The sequence below is a fragment of the Rattus rattus genome, chromosome 9, assembly GCF_011064425.1.
Source record: "Rattus rattus isolate New Zealand chromosome 9, Rrattus_CSIRO_v1, whole genome shotgun sequence".
NCBI classification, from domain to species: Eukaryota; Metazoa; Chordata; class Mammalia; order Rodentia; family Muridae; genus Rattus; species Rattus rattus.
Genome location: NC_046162.1, coordinates 29238918 through 29257139, shown reverse-complemented (window position 1 = coordinate 29257139; position 18222 = coordinate 29238918). Strand labels below are relative to the sequence as shown.

At 43.3% G+C, this 18222-nt stretch overlaps 1 protein-coding gene and 1 non-coding gene across 2 annotated transcripts; one reads left to right on the top strand and one right to left on the bottom strand.

Annotated features, from left to right (window-relative positions):
- Nucleotides 1-372: 372 nt before the first annotated feature.
- Nucleotides 373-12813, bottom strand: LOC116910535 (hepatitis A virus cellular receptor 1 homolog). Its single transcript, XM_032914443.1, has 5 exons — nt 12763-12813; nt 10091-10429; nt 4354-4443; nt 2626-2662; nt 373-595 (listed from the first exon to the last, which is right to left on the bottom strand). The coding sequence occupies exons 1-5, from the start codon at nt 12806-12808 to the stop codon at nt 538-540; spliced, it is 570 nt and encodes a 189-aa protein (XP_032770334.1). The 5' UTR covers nt 12809-12813; the 3' UTR covers nt 373-537.
- A 5007-nt stretch (nt 12814-17820) lies between these two features.
- Nucleotides 17821-17927, top strand: LOC116910768. Its single transcript, XR_004389276.1, has one exon. It is a non-coding gene; the product is annotated as a U6 spliceosomal RNA (small nuclear RNA).
- Nucleotides 17928-18222: the final 295 nt, after the last annotated feature.

Sequence of the window (18222 nt, the reverse complement as noted above, 5' to 3'; positions counted from 1 at the left end):
ACTACTCCCATTGCAGCTGAGCAGACAGTGGGCCAGCTCCAGGGAGCTCTTCCTGTATGGCATCCACTAATTACATAAACAAAGCAGAATCATGAATCAAATCTAAATTAAATCTCATCCTCCTTAATTAAATCCACATTTGTTTTATTTTAGTTTTACTTTAAAATCCTATTCCTCTTTGCTGGATGGTTCTAGTAACCAAGATAGATGTTACCAATAATTGCTTTTCGCAGACAAAAGAATTATGGGGCCTAAAGGACGCCCAAAATGTTCAAGCATTCATGTTTGAAAGAAGGATCTGTAGTGTGGAGAGACGGCATCACGTCAGCGGTGGGTATGCGTAGAGACAGTTAGAGGGGCAGCCTCTCCACTGCCGCTGCACAGTGGGAACTCAAGGTGAACTGACACAGAAAATAGTCCAGGCACTTAAGGGGTGTCCAGCCTGGTGATATGCCGTAGCTGTCTTCTCCTGAAACTTAAACGCTGACATGAAGATTTTCTTCAATATTGTAGACGTCCGTTGTCTTGGGCTCGTGGTCATGCAGCCTCTTTATTTAGTAAAGTTCTGATCTTAGAAACACAAAAGGCTACCAAGCTGCAGAGGGAGAGAGAGATGTTGAAGAACACAGTATGAGGTCACCTTTCAGGTCCAAGCATGACTTTCATTTCTAATATAAACTCAGAACTCCAGAAGCCCCATTCACAAAAAAACCATAACAGTGAACACTACCACCCAGGGCCCAGGTATTAAGTCATAAAAAGTTTGTTTAATAAGCATCAGCTTAGTGAAGAATTACTTTTAAAATGCCAGTTCATATTGGCCTCCTTCAGGATATACATGTAATGAAACACAAAAAAATGGGATTTCAAAAAAGGTAGCTATCTAACATCATACTGTTACCTAATCAAGTTACACATTTTGGGACTAAGATAAGAACTAGAATATTCATGTGTTTACAGCTATGGACCATGGTGCTTTAGAAAGGGTTAGAAATGTCTGTTGACCTGACTGAGAACTCTGGAGCCAGATGCATGCCATGCCATGTGTGCACAGCACAAACACACAAACACACACACACACACACACACACACACGTGCATGCTTACATGCACACATGTACATGTGCACACACAAATACATACACACACATGCATGCACATATATACATGTGCACACATAAATACACACACAAATTACCATCTACAACAATAATATATAATTTTTTTCTTGAAAGAAACAATGGTTTTGAAATCCATATAGCAAAGAAAGAAAGAAAGGAAGGAAGGAAGGAAGGAAGGAAGGAAGAAAGGAAGGAAGGAAGAAAGAAAGAAAAGAAATCCACATAGCACATAGCATCTACATCCTCTAACACTAAGCATGCAGTAGAAAGCCAAGTAAGAAAGCAGTGCCTTTTCATTTTTTTCTTTTTTTTTTCCAGAGCTGAGGACTGAACCCAGGGCCTTGCGCTTGCTAGGCAAGCACTCTACCACTGAGCTAAATCCCCAACCCCAAGCAGTGCCTTTTCAAAGGACTGGTGGTCTATGACACCGTTTCAAAAAGACTACCTGTAAGGTACTCATTTAAATATGACACAGGCACAAAAACATTGTGCATTTGGGGTAATGAGGCACATCTTGGGAGAGAGCTGTTGGTATCTGTGCACTGGCTGCCATCCACTGAGTTTCTAGAACTCACAGAGGAGCAAATCAGAGATGAAAACAGACTAACTCTACTTGGGGCTTACTCACACAGCCTGCCACACCCCCCTATCAATCCCATGGTGCTTGTCAGAAAGCTCCTAAAAGGATCTGTCTTTTAACTCAGATGCCTTCTGATTTTTCAATTTTTAGAAATGTATTTATTATTTTGTGTATATGTTTTGCTCGAATTATGCATGTGCGTAACGTGTGTCCCTAGTTGTTTGTTTTTTTAAGATTTATTTTGATTTGCGTGTGTGTGTGTGTGTGCACATGAATACAGGTGCACATAGATGTCTGCTATTCTTCTAGAGCTGGAGTTGTGAGCCCTATGGCATGGGTCCTAGGAAACATGGTTGCTGTGCAAGAACGTAGTGATGCAGGCATCCACCGTTTTAATAATCTTGCAATTCAATAGTCTTTCAATTAAGAAACGGTTAAGTAAAACTGATAAAAAGAAAACCAAGCCAACTCATTCAATTTAGCTTTACAAAGCAAAATCTACCTTTCAGTGCTTGTTACAAGTTGGCAGTGTCAAGAGGCTCCTTCTATACCAGTTCAGACAGAATGGTTGGGGTATCAGATTACTGACACGTCACTGGAGGGTGTGGTAACTAGAAAGGGGTTTGAGAAACTACAGTTTGGAATTCAAGGTGAGCAATAGACACACCAGGCATGATCTTCCTGCCTAGAAGATGAAGATGGAGGAGGAGGAGAAAGAAGAGGAAGAGGAGGAGGAGGAGACAACAAGGGAGAGGAAGAAGAGGAGGATAAGACAAGAGAAGGGGAGGAGAGAAGAGGAGGAAGAAAGAAAGAAAGGAAGGAAGGAAGGAAGGAAGGAAGGAAGGAAGGAAGGAAGGAAGGAAGGAAAGAAAATCAACAAGACACAAAGTTCAGAATCGATTGACACAAACCATGCCAGCTTACCTTTGAGATCCTGGCCTCTTTTTCATAAATATGTAATCTAAATATGGATGAGAGGAGGCAGAAATTGAAAACATCATTAAAAACATGCATGGTGCTTTCTTCTTCTGATCAAGGTTCTTGCTTTTGACTTTAATTCAACTGTTCCTAGTGGCTTTGGGAAGTTCCCCGCTGCACTGTACAGGAAGTATCCCTTCACTCACAGCTCGGTGCATCACCCACACAGAGCATTCCTAGCTCGCTAGAAAGTCATTGGCAAACTGTCTTTTACTGAAAGAAGTGAATGAAGTCTAGATTTGTAAATTGGCTGCTGGAGAACAATCTAAACATGGACTTTCCGAGCAACCTGAGTCACAAGGCCCTACTAATGGTCCTTCCATCAGGGACCCGCCACCACCTACTCCTCACCCTCCATCTCCTTCCACAGGCCTTTAGATTCCCAGTAACCACCTTCCCTCAGAAAAGAATAAACAGCTCTGGACTGAGAAAGGAAATACATTTGTATCAGTTTTTGCAATTTGCATTTCCCTCTTTTAGATATGATCTTACTATTATAGTTCAGGATACCCACGAGTTCTGACCCTTGTGCCTCAGCAACCTGATTCCTGGAATTACAGGAACTTGCAAACAGAACCAGTTTGACTAATCATCACAGATAAGCGATTTCTAAATACGAAAGGGAAACATACTGAAATCTGACAAGCATGCACCGATTCCCCACTTTGTGCCCAGTCAGATGAAACAAGTCGGTAATGAATTTCTGCGCTGCGTCTTAAAGATAGGAAACACGCAAACACAGAACAATACATAAGTTGAAAAGTTTGTATTTAGGAATACCTGTGCATGTACATGTACATACAGGCACGGAACGATTAACATAAAAAAAGAAGTGATGAATTCTAAAAAACAAAACAAGGAGTGATTTATAGGAGAGTTTGGAGTGAAAAAAGGGGGAGGAGGAAATGTCATAATTATAATCTCAGAAAGCGAAAGACATAACGTTTAAAAATGGCTGTGGGTAGACCTGACCCGTGGGTGAAGAGCACGTGTTGCTCTTCCAGAGAGCTCCTGTTGGATACCTAACTCCCACACGAGTGGCTCACAGCCAAGACCACCGAGCTTTTCCAAAGTGTAAGAAATCACCTCAGTGCTTAGCAGATACGCACACATAGGCTGGAGTTTAGGAAGGGTTATAAACCATGTCTGGGATTAAGAAACGTGGATAACTTAAACCCCTTAGCAAGTGGGAGTTCCTTGAAGGCAGTCAGAGTGGCTGAGAATTCTTACTCCAGTTACTTGGTCTGGGAGATACACATGAAATGCACTGCCTTCTCTCAAAGGGCTGGAGACAGAGGATGTGCCATCTTTCATGAAATGTGTAAGGACACTACTGAGCGAGAGAAACTGTGGGCTCAGCATTTCCAACCATCAGTATCCATGCCCGGATACCACTCTCCCTCAAAACTGTGCGGGAGTTACATTGTTTAGCCCCATAGGAACACAAGGACTCAGAGCACTCAGAGGGAGGCACAGAATCTTGTGATCTTTTTCCAGTTAAAGGCCCTGTAGGACCTCCACTGGGTATGCTTGGTCAGCGGACATAAAATGGCATTCTGACCTCCTATAGAAATAAAACATTTTGCTTTGCAAACATTTTTTGGATTTGTGGTCATTTATCAAGGAGACCCCAGACCTATTCCTACCATTGGGAACCATCTTAAAATTACTTACTTGCCACAACTAATGAGCTCACAAGAACTAGAAGCAGCACGAAAATGGAGAGACCAATAGCAAGGCCTTTATTCCTGGTCGAATTGCTTCCTAGAGAGTAGCAGCAAATTGAAGAGGCATCAAGTGAGTTGAACAAGCCAATGAAACAAATATCAATAATTACATATGGTGTGCTTAGCATTATTCGTTCTAAAAGCATAAGGCCATTTGGCCTAATATGAACATCTCCAATTTGTCCTAAGGTGTTTTTGTTTTGTTGTTGTTGTTTTGGCTGGTGTACTGCCAGAGACCAAACCCAAGAACCTAAGTCCTTGCAAATGCTAAAAGGGATCATCTACCCCCAGTCCAGAGTTGCTCTTTCCACAGCCACATAGTTGTCAAAAAATACTATCAGATTCTTTTCCTTACTTCAAATTTTGTTTCTTCTGTGTTCTTTATACAAAAAAAGGTTGTTTCTCCCAGGAACCAAGAGAGAGTGAAAATCTATTTGTATTTGTAGAGACAGGACCTGGGAAAGCACTCCTGAATCTAGAGTCTCTTAGATTTTTCTCAAACTCAGGGTAGAACAAGTCTAGAAAAACCCTGAAGAATCTAACTTGTCTGTGATCTTCTTACCATTTGTCCTAAGGTAAGGTTACAAGGTGAAAACATCACCAGTGGGCTCTCCAGAGAGGAGTCAGTGGGTGGAAACTAAGTAGGTGGGCATCTTTATCAGAACAGGCTTTATATTGCATTGTGATTAGGTTTTTGGTGGCCTTGACTCTACCCTGCTGATTTTAGACTTCTTGTCACTAATGATAAATGAAGTCTTCATGGAGTGAAAATCTTTGTCATAAATTAGCTTATTCTCTTACCCCACTCCCAAATTTTGACTATTGGACCCCCATCTTGGGGTGTCCCCCCCCTCCCCGCTGAGCCTTTTAGCTATAGCAAGAAGTTGCTTACACCCATGGCAGCTGCTCTCGGCCCTGACTTGGGCCCTGGACTTTCCATGGCACCCTTCTCCCTCGCCAAGTCTTTAAATTTGTTGTTATTAAGAAATTGTTTACGCCCCTGATTTGGGCCTCGGACTTTCCATGACACAGATTTTTCCTGTTCTCCTGTTTTCCTGGTTGGGGATTTTCACCTGCTTTGTTGTTTTTCCACGGCTTTTGCCTCGGGTATAGAAGGAGATCTCAGTAAAGCCTTGGTGGCACTCTCTGAAAACGGGTGACCCATGTATGTGTTTCTTCTTAAATCTCGCAGGCCTACGCCCGGTTCTCAGTGTCGTGACGACGCAGGCATTGTCATTTGACCATAAAAAAAGAAAAGTTCTGAAGTACCTGAAGGGGTTTGCAACCCCCTAAGAAGTTGGTTGAACACAATATCAACCAACCAGACACCCCAGAGCTCCCAGGGATGGAACCACCATCCCAAGAGAACACAGGAATGGACCTATGGCTCTATCCCCTTATGTAGCAGAGGATGGCCTTGTCAGGCATCAATGGGAGGAGAGGCCTTTGGTCCTCTCAAGGCTGGATGTCCAAGTGTAGGGGAATGTCAGGGTGGGAAGGTGGATGAGTGAGGGAGTACACACATAGAAGCAGGGTGGGGTGGAATAACAGGTTTCTGGAGGAGAAACCAGGAAATGGGATAACATTTAAAATGTAAATTTAAAAATGCAATTAAATTTTAAAAAAAAAAATCTCTCTTATGTCTTTCTGTCCCTCCCCGTCACCACCCACCCTCTGTCCCTCCTTCCCCACTCTGTCCTCTGTCTCTCCCTTCCTCCCTCTCTCATCCTTTTCTTCTCCCTTCACTGCTTTGTAAAATACCTTATAATTAAACATCTCTAACAAATTGACCTATCTTAAATGTAAACTTCCTTTTAAAGTGTCAGAGGATTTTCTTCTTTTAAATTTTATACTACATGTTCATAGGTGTCTTTTGTTTTTTGATACAATGTCTCACTATGAGTGCAGTCCATGCTGTAGCCTCACACTTGCCGTCCTTTGTTTCAGCTTCCTGGATCCTAAGATTAAGGGATACAAACATTCACTACTCCCGCCTCTTTTTCTTTTCTTCTTTTTAAACTTTCTTTGCTTGAGACAAAAGTCTCTGAACTCAGTTTGTACACAAAGTTTTTAGAGGTGACTTGCTTCTCTGACGGTAAACAAATGAAAGGGAGAGGGGCCCTCACACTGTGAATATTCCAAGGAAGATCTGAAGATGTTACAGTACAGTACCATTCCACTCAGCAAGAAGGATTTAGATTTTCACTACAGACTCTAAAAAACATTTACAGACCTCCTATAATGGCTTAAAAGTTAAACACCATTGTCAAATACTCTAGATGCTCAGAGCATCCTGCTAACTGCTTGAAATTTTACTAAATTTCCTTAGGAACTTTTGCATCTTACCCTTTCTGTCCTGGTCTCATGGAAATGGACCCTCACCCTTGTTGTTTATATGGGAAAATGCACACACACGCCCCTGTTTATCTACAAATTTAGGGGAACTAAAAAAGTTAATTGTGGAGCAATTTAAAGGGCCACCTGACTGTCACTCCCACATGAGCTGAGGGTGGTAAGTGCACGAAGGTCGCACCCACATCCAAAGATCAGGTTGACTCTGCTCAGCAGGAGTGGAGTTGCCATGATGTCTACAGTGCCTGGTGTGTGTTTTCACCCAATATTTCACTGAACCTCGCTCGCCTTGGATCAGAACTTGCTTTAGGAATCGCCTGTCATATCACCCACAAGCCAATGTGTCTCCCATGATGCGAGAACTAGGATTTCATGTGGCAGGGGAGTCCCTGAATTCCATTCACATGTCAGGCTGTTTCTGAAATTCTTACTTTGTAACAGAAATTATATTCTTTTATTTATTATTTTATTCTTTCTATTTGAGAATGGCTTAGATACCAATATCTATTTCGGATGACTATCTGCAACATACTGGTACTTTGTATTGTGACAAATCCCTTAACTGCCTTTTACAAAAAAAAAGGAAAAAAGACGTAAAATGTCCATACATTTCTTTCTAATTTTAACAAATGACAGGCATGTCTGTTGGGTAGCCTATGCACACTGTACCATTCCAATGAAGGGAAATACTATAGGTCTGTGGAAGTCCCTAACTACTGGTGCCCCAGCATGAATAATGTTGGATGACTCATAGTCCTCCTCAATTTTTCATGATTCTCCACTTAAAATTTACTCACTCTGGGAGCACTTCCAAGGAGGTGTAGGCAATGGCTAAGCTTAGGTGGTATCTACAGTCTAGGCTCTGTTTGTAACTTGGGACCTGAAATAACAAGACCTTCCACAAATAATTGTGATTTTCCGTAAGTGAGATGGTGAGTCAGGAGGAAATCTGAATTCAAAGCTGACCGTGTCCATTAAAAAAGCAACGTCCATAGTCAAGGTCCTGTGTCTAAGCACTTAAACATGCACACCTAAGACTCAACACTATGGCGGAGAGTCTCGGCTTTAGTGATGTTATTTCTGTTGTGTCATGGAAGGAACCACGAGGAAGGGGAGAGATGCTGTCCAACTCACGTCACAGATAATATTAATACTCTCCACACAGTGAGGCGCGTCCAATAACCTGTCAGAAGGGGTACATGCTAGTGTCTAACAGCTGAATCAGAAGCCGCGTGTCTCATATTTAGCATTTCCCCAGTTAGTGATGACAACAACCCCCCCAAAGAAACTCCAAAACAAATGAACAAACAAAAAAACCCCAAAAATCAAAAAACAACAAAACCAATCAAACAAAAAGTCCATCTGAGGATATGCTCTGATCTGAATGTTTGTGTCTCCATAATTTCCCTTGTTAATGTTTAATCCTCAGTGCAGTAGAGACTGAGAGCTGGAGGCATCTAGAAGGTCATTAGTGAGAGAGATAGCACTCATGAGTGTGAGTAGATTCTGTATAAAATGGGCTAAAGGGACTGGCTTGCTCCTCCCTTTACATGAGAAACCTGAGGGTACCGGCAACAGGAGCCCTCATCAGACAGACACTCATGAGCCTGTACTTTGATATTGGTATTCCCAGCCTTTAGAATTGTGAGCACTATGTTTTATTCATTCATTTTTTTAAAAAAGTCTGCTCTGAGGTATTTTCTTACCACAACCCAAATGAACTAAGATGGGTTGTGTGTACAAACACCAGCACCACAGAAGCGTGGAGCCCTGGGACTCCGATTCTACCTGCAAATGCTGGGCCCTACTGTGTGCATTCTCAGTCACATTCTATCTCCTCTTTCTAAAACTATAGCAGTGGCTTGTCTTTCCTTTACGAAGTAAGGTGCTGCTGAACTCTGCCAACCTACCCAGCTAGCTCTATGCTAGGGATAGTGGGAAGTTTTGAGTATGTCACATGCTGTTTCTAGTACAGAGCCGGCAAATTTGTTCCAGGCCAGTCCTAGCAGAAATCAATCAATCAATCAATCAATCAATCTCAATCTCTCTCTCTCTCTCTCTCTCTCTCTCTCTCTCTCTCTCTCTCTCTCTCTTTTTCTCTCCCCCCCTCCCTCCCTCTCCCCCGTCTCTCTCCTTTCCCCTTCTCCCCTCCCTCCCCCCATCTCCATCTCCGTGTGTGCGTGTAGTTTGTAGAAGACTCACATAAACACAGACGTTCCCAAGTCATAGCAGCTACCCGTGCCCACCTCCAGAGCTCAGGCACCGTGATAGTCGTAGCTGTCATCACATCTATCACTTAAATAGCAAAGTATAGGGCTAAACAACTACAAAATAATGATCTGAATTTAAAAAGACAGGTTACTATTGGCTTCTACAATCAGTGTAAGGCATCAGTAACAGAGATTAGGAAGTAGCATATGAAGACAGTACATACGCATGGCTCAAATTTTAATTAAAAGCAGAAAGAAAATCAGGATGTCCACATCCAAAACAACAACAACAACAACAACAAAACAAACAAAAGCTGAGTTTTATCTTAGAACTGAGACTTTTGTGAACTCTTCACTAGTAAGCACTGAACAGAGGTTGGGAGAGAAACACATTTCCATGTGAACATTTATATGTAAAAGGATAATCTTGTGATATAATGCGAGGACTATTTTTAAAGCCCAAGGCAGGCAGGCAGGGAGTGGAACTCCCCACCTACACCTGTGGCCTGCGCTCAGAAGGTCAGCTGACCACTGCGGAAGGCAGCTCGTCTGCGCAGCCGCACCCTGCATAGCCTGCTTCTCAGGATAGATCTGTCAGTTTTACAGTGTTGAGAACAGGGATTTAATGTTGCAAGACATTAACTCAGAGACAGAACATAGTCTTTAATTCAAGTCACTTCAGCTTAAGTAACGCTCCCTGCTGTGTTTAAGGTCGGAAAATTGAATTCAGTTTCATGAGCCAGCAAGGCTAGCCCACATACAATTAAGACATGGACGCTGACTTAGCTCATGGTCTTATATTAGGGATGATTTTTAGCTTCATTCAAGCACATAAAAGGTATTTGTGTCTCCAAAGGAGCATTTGAGTCTGGGTGTGAAGGGACTTTCATGTATTCTTAGTACTAGAAAGTTAGAGGCAGGATAACCGGGAGGATACGGCTATCAGAGGTCAGCCTGAGATACATGAGATTATGTCATTAAAAGTAATAAAAAGCAAACGTTAAACCACAAGCATATTTATAAGGGCCATTGTTTCCTTGTTATGGGAAAAGAACAAATTATTAGCGAACAGTGGATCCGGTTCACTTGCAAGAAATAAGCAAAGAAACAAGGCGAGCTTACCTGGTTGAACCTGCAGTGAGGTGGTCAGTGTCTGCACACCATCCCATCCCTTCATTTCCACTCGGCAGCAGTAGAGACCGCTGTCACTCTCATAGGCGTAATCGATGGTCAGGGATGCATTTCCTTGAAGAAGCTGCGCGTTGATCTGGTAGCGACTGCTTGTCCGATAGTTGATTCGGTTTCCATCAGTCCAGACAAGTGTTTGTCCACACGTATCAGAAGCACATTCGCCTCGGCCCCAGCACACGAATGAGAGTGCACGAGATTCGGGATAAGAACATGGCAGCGTCACAGGCTCACCCCCCATTCCATATACTTCCGGGAATGATCCTGAAGCAACTGCGGTGAAGAAGAGGAAACAGAAGCGGCTCTCAGCAGTTTCCCGAGGTTCCATTTTTACTTTTGCATTTCTTTTCCGCTTTTCCCCTTTGCTTCAATTGAGGATTAAATTTGGAGCCTGACACATGGGAGCCATGTGCTCTGCCATTGTGTCCCAGCTCCATCCTTCTGTTCATTCTTTTGTTCTTTGTAGAGTCTTGATAGCCTAATATTTCATTATAAACATTTTTATGTTTGCAGATTCATCTTTGGTATGATTATGCAACGAATAGACTTCTGAATAAACAGCATTGTACTGTATGATATTCACCTGTGAATCCCCACCCCCGCCGCCCCCTCCTCCCCCAAAGTGCGCACGCGCGCTTGCGGGCATCAAACCCCGCCCCCTTGTTTGTTTTCCTTCTTTTTCCTTTTTGAGACAGGGCTCACTCTGTAGTCCTGGCAGGCCTAAGAACCCACTATATAAACTAGGCTAGCCTAGAACTCATAAAGTTCCTCCTGCGTCTACCTCCAGAGTGTTGGAGCTAACGGCACCACCATGCCTGACCTGCAGGTTTGTTTCTTAATCAGGGTCTTGCTCTACCTCAGGGTCTTGCTCTAGCTCTCCTACAGGTGCTATCCTCCTGCCTCAGATGTCTGAGAGGTGGAATTACAAGCGTGCACCGCTAAGACCTTCTCTAAGCTAACTCTTTTTCAACAAAGAATTATTTATTTCTTGTATGAGTACACTGTAGCTGTCCTCAGACAAACCGGAAGAGGGCATCAGAATCCCATTACAGAGGTTTGTGAGCCACCACGTGGTTGCTGGGAATTGAATTTGGAAGAGCAGTCAGTGCTCTTAACCACTGAGCCATCTCTCCAGCCCCTAAGTTAACTTTTTAAAGTTATTTATTCTACTTGGTCAGGTCAGATTGTGATTACTTCACATCCCCCTTTCCTGTCATCTCTAGAAACACATGCAGTCTGCCCTCTTTGCTCCCTTCCAAATGCATGGCCTCGTTCATTCATTAATAGGTGCTATATACATATTTGTGCATGTATGTATCCCGAAATACATCAATGCCGCCTGCCCCATCTGTGGAACGTTACTGTATATCTCTACATGTGTTCAGGTCTGACCCCTTGAGGTCAGATTACCAACTGGCCAGCTCTTCCTTGGGCCAGACTAATTCTGCTCTTAGCTAAGTGGGACAAGGAAACACAAATGGTGCTTCCAGTTTAAGTTTTAAAAACTTAAAACTGCTGTCATAGGGGCTGTGCGTTGCTGGGTAACGGCAAACCTAGAACTTGGGAGGTGGAGGCAGAAAAAGTTAAGGGTTCAAAGCCAGCCTTGGGAAACTAGAGGATTCAAGACTAGCCTCAGTTCAGGAGACTCTATCCCAAACCACCCTGTCCCTCCTCCCTTTGGTGCTAGTCACTAATTCCTTACCTACCTCTTGCTATAAAGATCAGAGGAAGGTTTTTATTTACAGCATTGTGGCTTCAAAACAGAAGGTTAGTAACTTCAATGTCAGTTTACAGAAAGGGTTTTATAACACCACTGGGAGGAGTGAGGTTTTTGGATCAGTCCTCAAAACGAAAACTCCAAACAGGGATCCCTTCTTGTAAGTGGATGACATTCCAGACACAGAGTAAGTCCAGTGACACAAGAAGGTCACAAGAAGGTCACAGGATCAGACTATTCAGTCCAGAACTAAATGATGCAACTTCTAAAACTAAAACAAAAATGTAAATATGAATCTTCTTGGATGGTGGAAGAAAACCTCTACTGTCAATTGCTTCTAAGTTGTCTTTAGAGGAACTCTGAGGCCTGAGGATGTGGCTCAAGGATTCAGCCCTACCCCCTGCCAGCCCCTGGGATGGATCCCCAGTACAGGAAATAAACCAACCAACCAAGAACAAAACAAGGCACTGTGAGTTTGACTAACCAGTAAGCACAGTCCTCACTGTATGAGTGTATATTTCATACTGGGACACACATTACTTCATGGTTACCTAATACCTTTTCAGGATCACAGATATAATACATCATATTATAATAAAATTATAGAAACGTGTGATAAGAAATAACACATACTCACCCCTTACTCTTCTATCACATGCACACACTAGTCTATCACATGGAGGCTCATGGACTCGCCCTCACATACTCTTGTGGTTTGACAATTTGGCTATCGATTTTGAAATACATACAAGGAAATGATTCTTTCAGAACTCCCATTTTGTCCTGGTTCTCATCTCTCTATGCAACTCACAGTCAACAAAACCCAAGGAGCGCTATGTCTGCATCCCGTGCAGTCTCCACGGCAGTTCCAGTTCACCCCCTCGCTTACCTGGGAGAAGGAGTATGAATGCTGAAATGAAGATTTGAGGGAGCATCGTGGCACTGACCTGGAGAAAAATGAGACAATACTCTCGTCGGCTACAGTGCTCAGCACATGGTCCTGTCTTAGTTCTCAGAAGGTAACTTGTCTTTGATCCCTAATGATGGGAATCACATGGTCCTATTCTACTGGGTCAAGAAAGCCTGCATTCAAAGATCTCTTCCAGGGCTCTGTAATGCCCCAGTGGTAGAGGGCTATTTGCACTTTACAGGGAAAGTTGTCTTCCAAAACACCCTTCTCTTTCCCAGTCCTTCCCCACATATAACCATCAATGTTCCTCCTGGTTTGGGCACAAATAAAGCACCAAACAGACAGAAAACTGAAGGCAGGCATTAGAGTGTGTTCCCTTGGTAGAACCCTAAGCAAAGCCCAGTCTTCAGATGACAAAACTGCACTTGCCCTCTGGCGGACACAGCTCTTTCTGCTCAGTGGCCACATGGTTCATCGATAAGCCTCATCTAAGCTCATCACCGGCAAGATGCACTGAGTGAGGATGTAAAGTGTCACTCATGCTGACACACATGATTAGTGGGGCCACATCATCCAGAGGGATGTCTAGCGACACCTACAAAAACACTAGGTGCAGACCTTCCATTCCACAGCCCCTCCACACCTAGGTTTCCTCTTCAGTAAAATAGCTCTAGTTTGCTCAGCTTTTTGAGACTACTGTGAAGAAGACGCTGAACTATTTACTCACAGTCACCTAATCCTCACAGAGGTCCTCCTAGGCCAGCTGCTCTTAAATCTGTTTATGGAAAATGTCACATGTCTTCAGATTACAATTTTTTTTCTCCATCTTTATTAACTTGAGTATTTCTTATTTACATTTCAATTGTTATTCCCCTTCCCGGTTTCCGGGCCAACATCCCCCTAACCCTTCCCCTCCCCTTTATATGGGTGTTCCCCCCATTCCCCCCATTACCACCCTCCCCCAACAATCACGTTCACTGGAGGTTCAGTCTTGGCAGGACCCAGGGCTTCCCCTTCCACTGGTGCTCTTACTAGGATATTCATTGCTACCTATGAGGTCAGAGCCCAGGGTCAGTCCATGTATAGTTTTTAGGTAGTGGCTTAGTCCCTGGAAGCTCTAGTTGGTTGGCATTGTTGTTCATATGGAGTCTCAAGCCCCTTTAAGCTCTTTCAGTCCTTTCTAAGATTCCTACACTTGATCTTAGCCAAAAGGCCGAGAAGCGATTCTAAGATTCCTTCAATGGGGGTCCCTTTCTCAGTTCACTGCTGGTTTGCTGCTGGCATTCGCCTATGTATTTGCCATATTCTGACTGTGTCTCTCAGGACAGATTACAACTTCTAGGTTTCAACTTTTGCTAAGCCATGAAATACAAGTAAGCCTGCCTAAAATCTTATTAACTCCACTTCTGATCAGAAGATTGTATGACTTCCTCTTAGAGAGGAAGGAGTGAGCCATTTTCTAGTCTCTTGAGGCTGACAATGGCTGCCATGAGGATGCTTTTGATGAGCCCAGCATTGGCCTGGTACTCCACACTACTTACACTAAAGCCTCTGTACTTGGAAGAGATCAGAGCCCTGTTGGGCAAACTGTTGACCAACACTGAGAATTTTCTGCATAAGAAAGTGTAAAAATTTCAGTTTCACTTGCTCTTCCAGAATTAATAGTAATGAGAGCTGAGGCCCTTTCTGGTGTCTGAAGAAATCTAAAATAAATAAATAAATCTTTAAAAAAAAAAAAAAAAGTAAAATTTGTTTCAATTAACAGACAAATTTTAGAACTCTAAAGCCCACAGGACTATCAGCCTTAGATAAAACTACTTGGCACTCTAGGCCAGGCATGGTGGTACACATCCTTAATCCCACCAGTGGGGAAGCAGAACAGGCAGATCTCTGTAAGTCCTGTCTACAAACCAAGTCTGGGACAGCCAGGACTCTTTTACACACAGAAACCCTGTCTCAAAACAAAAACAAACAAAAAACAACCAAACTAACAAAAACAAAAGAAAAAATACTTGAAAATACATAGCACCAACCATTCTGTTCCTTTCAGGTTCTACTGAGGACAGGACACAAACTGTCACTGCCTCAGGTACACCTGCCACCTTCTTGACTCATCATCACTGAACCATCCATCCCATAGATGCCCTATGGTTCCACTTTACACTCTATACAAATCATTTCTTACAGGTATCATTTAATCTGCAAACCTCAAAAGTCAATGGATAAGACTGCAATTGTACCTGTGCCCTCACCTCCTTGGCCCCATTTCCATATTGTTATATAATATTACATATTACCTACAGATACAGACCCAAAGTGTAGGGCTTCATCTATGAGTATCAGACTATTTCTCTATTTTCTTATTTCTCATATTAACTTTACTTAAGGTTTTAATAGCTCATCTATGGAATTCCATTATTATAAACGAAGATCTACCACCTAAGAATCCAAAGAACTCTATTGGATATTAAGTTGCCCTACAGTCTAGAGACTCATCGTTGTCCTAATGCCCCACATAGAATCCCACATCATCCCAATTACGAAGCCATATGGTACAGAACCTCCAAGGAGCACTATCCTCATTGCCTCTCTCCAGCAGGAGCCTGCAGAAGACGGTACTTACCAGTTAGGAGAGAGCACTGCTTCTTGGCAGTCTCTCCTAATCCTCTGCTGCTGCTGGACTCTTCCAGCACTGCTGATGGATAAAGACTCAGCTCTCCAGAATTTCATCCTTATCTATGGCCACACCTTCACTTGAGTTGTTCGAAAATTGAGTCTCTCCTGTTCTTCAATCCACCCACTAGATAGCATCTGCTCACTGATATAAACAGGCTACAGGAGAGCCTAAGTAAGTGGGAGCACCCCTCGTGTGCCTTGGGCTTTTTCCCCAAGCTGCAAAACTCCTCACTTGAGGTGTGACTCTAGGCCTGAGGACCACACTGGCTTTTGAGATGGTTGGAGAGTGAAGAAACTTTGACACCTGGACCAACCGTCTAGATTTTCAGGAGAATCAACTGCACTCCAGGAAGGAGCATACATTTAGAAACCAGGAGTTCCTGGAGCAAGAGCTCTGGTTATACTTCCTGGATGCCACCGACTAACATCTTTCTCATCAATGTTTACTAGCGGCCCATACTTAGAATGGAGGAGTTGAAAGAAATAATGTAGTTCACAGCTTCCAAAAGTTTGAGGAGAACCTGAGGTGGGGTGCGCACCTTTAATCCTACATTTAATTTGCTGAGGAGCAGAAACAAGCAGATCTCTGTGTTGTCTGGCAGCAGCAGCAGTGAGAGAGTTCTAGGCTGGTGAAGGGTGCGTGGTAATATGAGATCTTTCAAAAAGCTAAACTCAAGCTTCTCTAAACCCCAATGCACATTTCAGTTACTACTAAATTGTCCACAGAGGCTCCCAGAGTCTGGGTGTTGTGTAAGACAGAGAACAATGTGGCTACTTTCCCGACTGGCAACTAGAGGGTGCTATGCTGTTCAAGTAAGAGGGTTTCCAGAAGGAAATGTGAGTTTGGAGGGTATCCTCACCCTCGCAATCCGAATAAAGAAAGAAACAAACCAACCAACCTTGTACACTGTCTAAAATACTGAGGACAGAGATTTGAGCAAAGGCTTCTGTTTGTTCATGGTCATCTCATTGAGTGTGACTTGTTTTGTTTTATTTTGTTTTGAGACTGTCTGTGTAGCTCTGGCTGTCCTGCAACTCTCTGTGTAGATCAGGCTGGTCTCAGACTCAGAGATCCTCCTGCTCCCCCCTCACCGCCCCCAGATCCCCCACTCCCCCACACACACCCTGTGCAAAGATTAAAGACTTGCACCACCTCAGCCCAGCTCATCTCACTGGATATGAAAATGCTGTCTCTACATCTATTGGGGGGAAGATAGAGGGGACTAGAAGATTTACTAACATTAGGCTTTACCCAATGGAGTCAAGAGAATCATCTCGATTTTGACATGGGATGTTGTCATGGTTGCTTGTTTGAGTATCGTGTTTCATTTTGAGACAGGGTTTCAGTCTGAAGTGCAGACTGACCTTAAACTCTTTTGTAGTGGAGCAGCCCTTGAACTTCTGGCCCTCCACTCTGCATTTGTGCTAGGTTCAAGGGTACCCTAACCTGGGGTTCCTCTGCACTGAGGATTCAACCCAGGACTTCATGTATGCCTGCCAAGTACTCTAAAAGTGAGCCATATCCCCTTATAATCATCTTAGAAAAAACCGTCTACATACAAATTAAGATGTCCCAGAGTCCCTAGGCAATGAACTGCCACTTCCAGGAGCTCCTGTACAAAATATATGTTGTATTTTGCAAATCACTACTCTGGGAATGAGTAGTCAGTCACACAAATGAATGTGTGTGTGTGTGAGTGTGTGTGTGTGTGTGTGTGTGTGTGTGTGTGTGTGCGTGTGTGTGTGTGTATGTTCATATATAATGAATGAGCTTACAGACACCAAAAGAGGGCCTTGGATCTTCTGGAACTGGAGATCCATGGTATGAGCTGCTTGTGGGTGCTGAGAACCTGACCTAGGTCCTCTGGAAGGGCAGGAAGTACTCTACCTAACCACAGAGCCATCTCTTTGGCTTTGGCCCTTATATTCGTGTATCATTTGAGTATTTGAGAAGACTCAGCAGTATACTAACACATGTTAAGTGGAGCTTTTCATATTTTCTTATTTCATTTCTGTGTACATATGTAAGTGTGTGTTTGTGCTGGTGTGGGTCACATACATGCAGGCCAGAGGAGGATGTCCAGAGTTCTCTTCTAGTTCTCTTAGAGTCAGGATCTCTCCCTGAACCTGGACCTTAGCTTCTTTTTCTCAGAAAACTGGAAGCCATGAAACCACAGCAATTCCCCTGCATCCTCCCCTCGATTCAGGGCTGGATTCGGGTTTTCTTGGGTGGTGTCTTCTATGTGGGTGCTGGGAAGCTCAGTCTGGCCCTCATCATTGAGCAGCAACTATGTCTAACTGCTGAGCCATCTCTCAGGCCCTGTCACCTTTTTCTTTTCAATATTGATAGTAGACAATGAAGTGCTCGCTTCAGCGGCACATATACTAAAATTGGAACGATACAGAGAAGATTAGAGTGGCCTCAGCGCAAGGATGACACGCAAATTCATGAAGCTTTCCATATTTTTCATAGAAGAAGGGGGAGGGGGAGGGGATAGGGGATTATGGACAGGAAACCGGGATAACATTTGCAACGTAAATTTAAAAAAAAATCCAAGAAAAGAAAAAGAAAATTCAAACTGCTCTCTTTGTACTAGCACTGGATAGTGCTGTTCTAGAAGCACAAAGCTATTCCACAGATGACTCCTGGGGAGGGCAGAGTGGGAAATGGGAAAGAGAATGAGGAAATCCCAGCTTTAAACTTGAACCCCACTTGCTTTAATGCTTGCTTGGCTGGTTTCATGTGTATTCACTTGGAGGTGA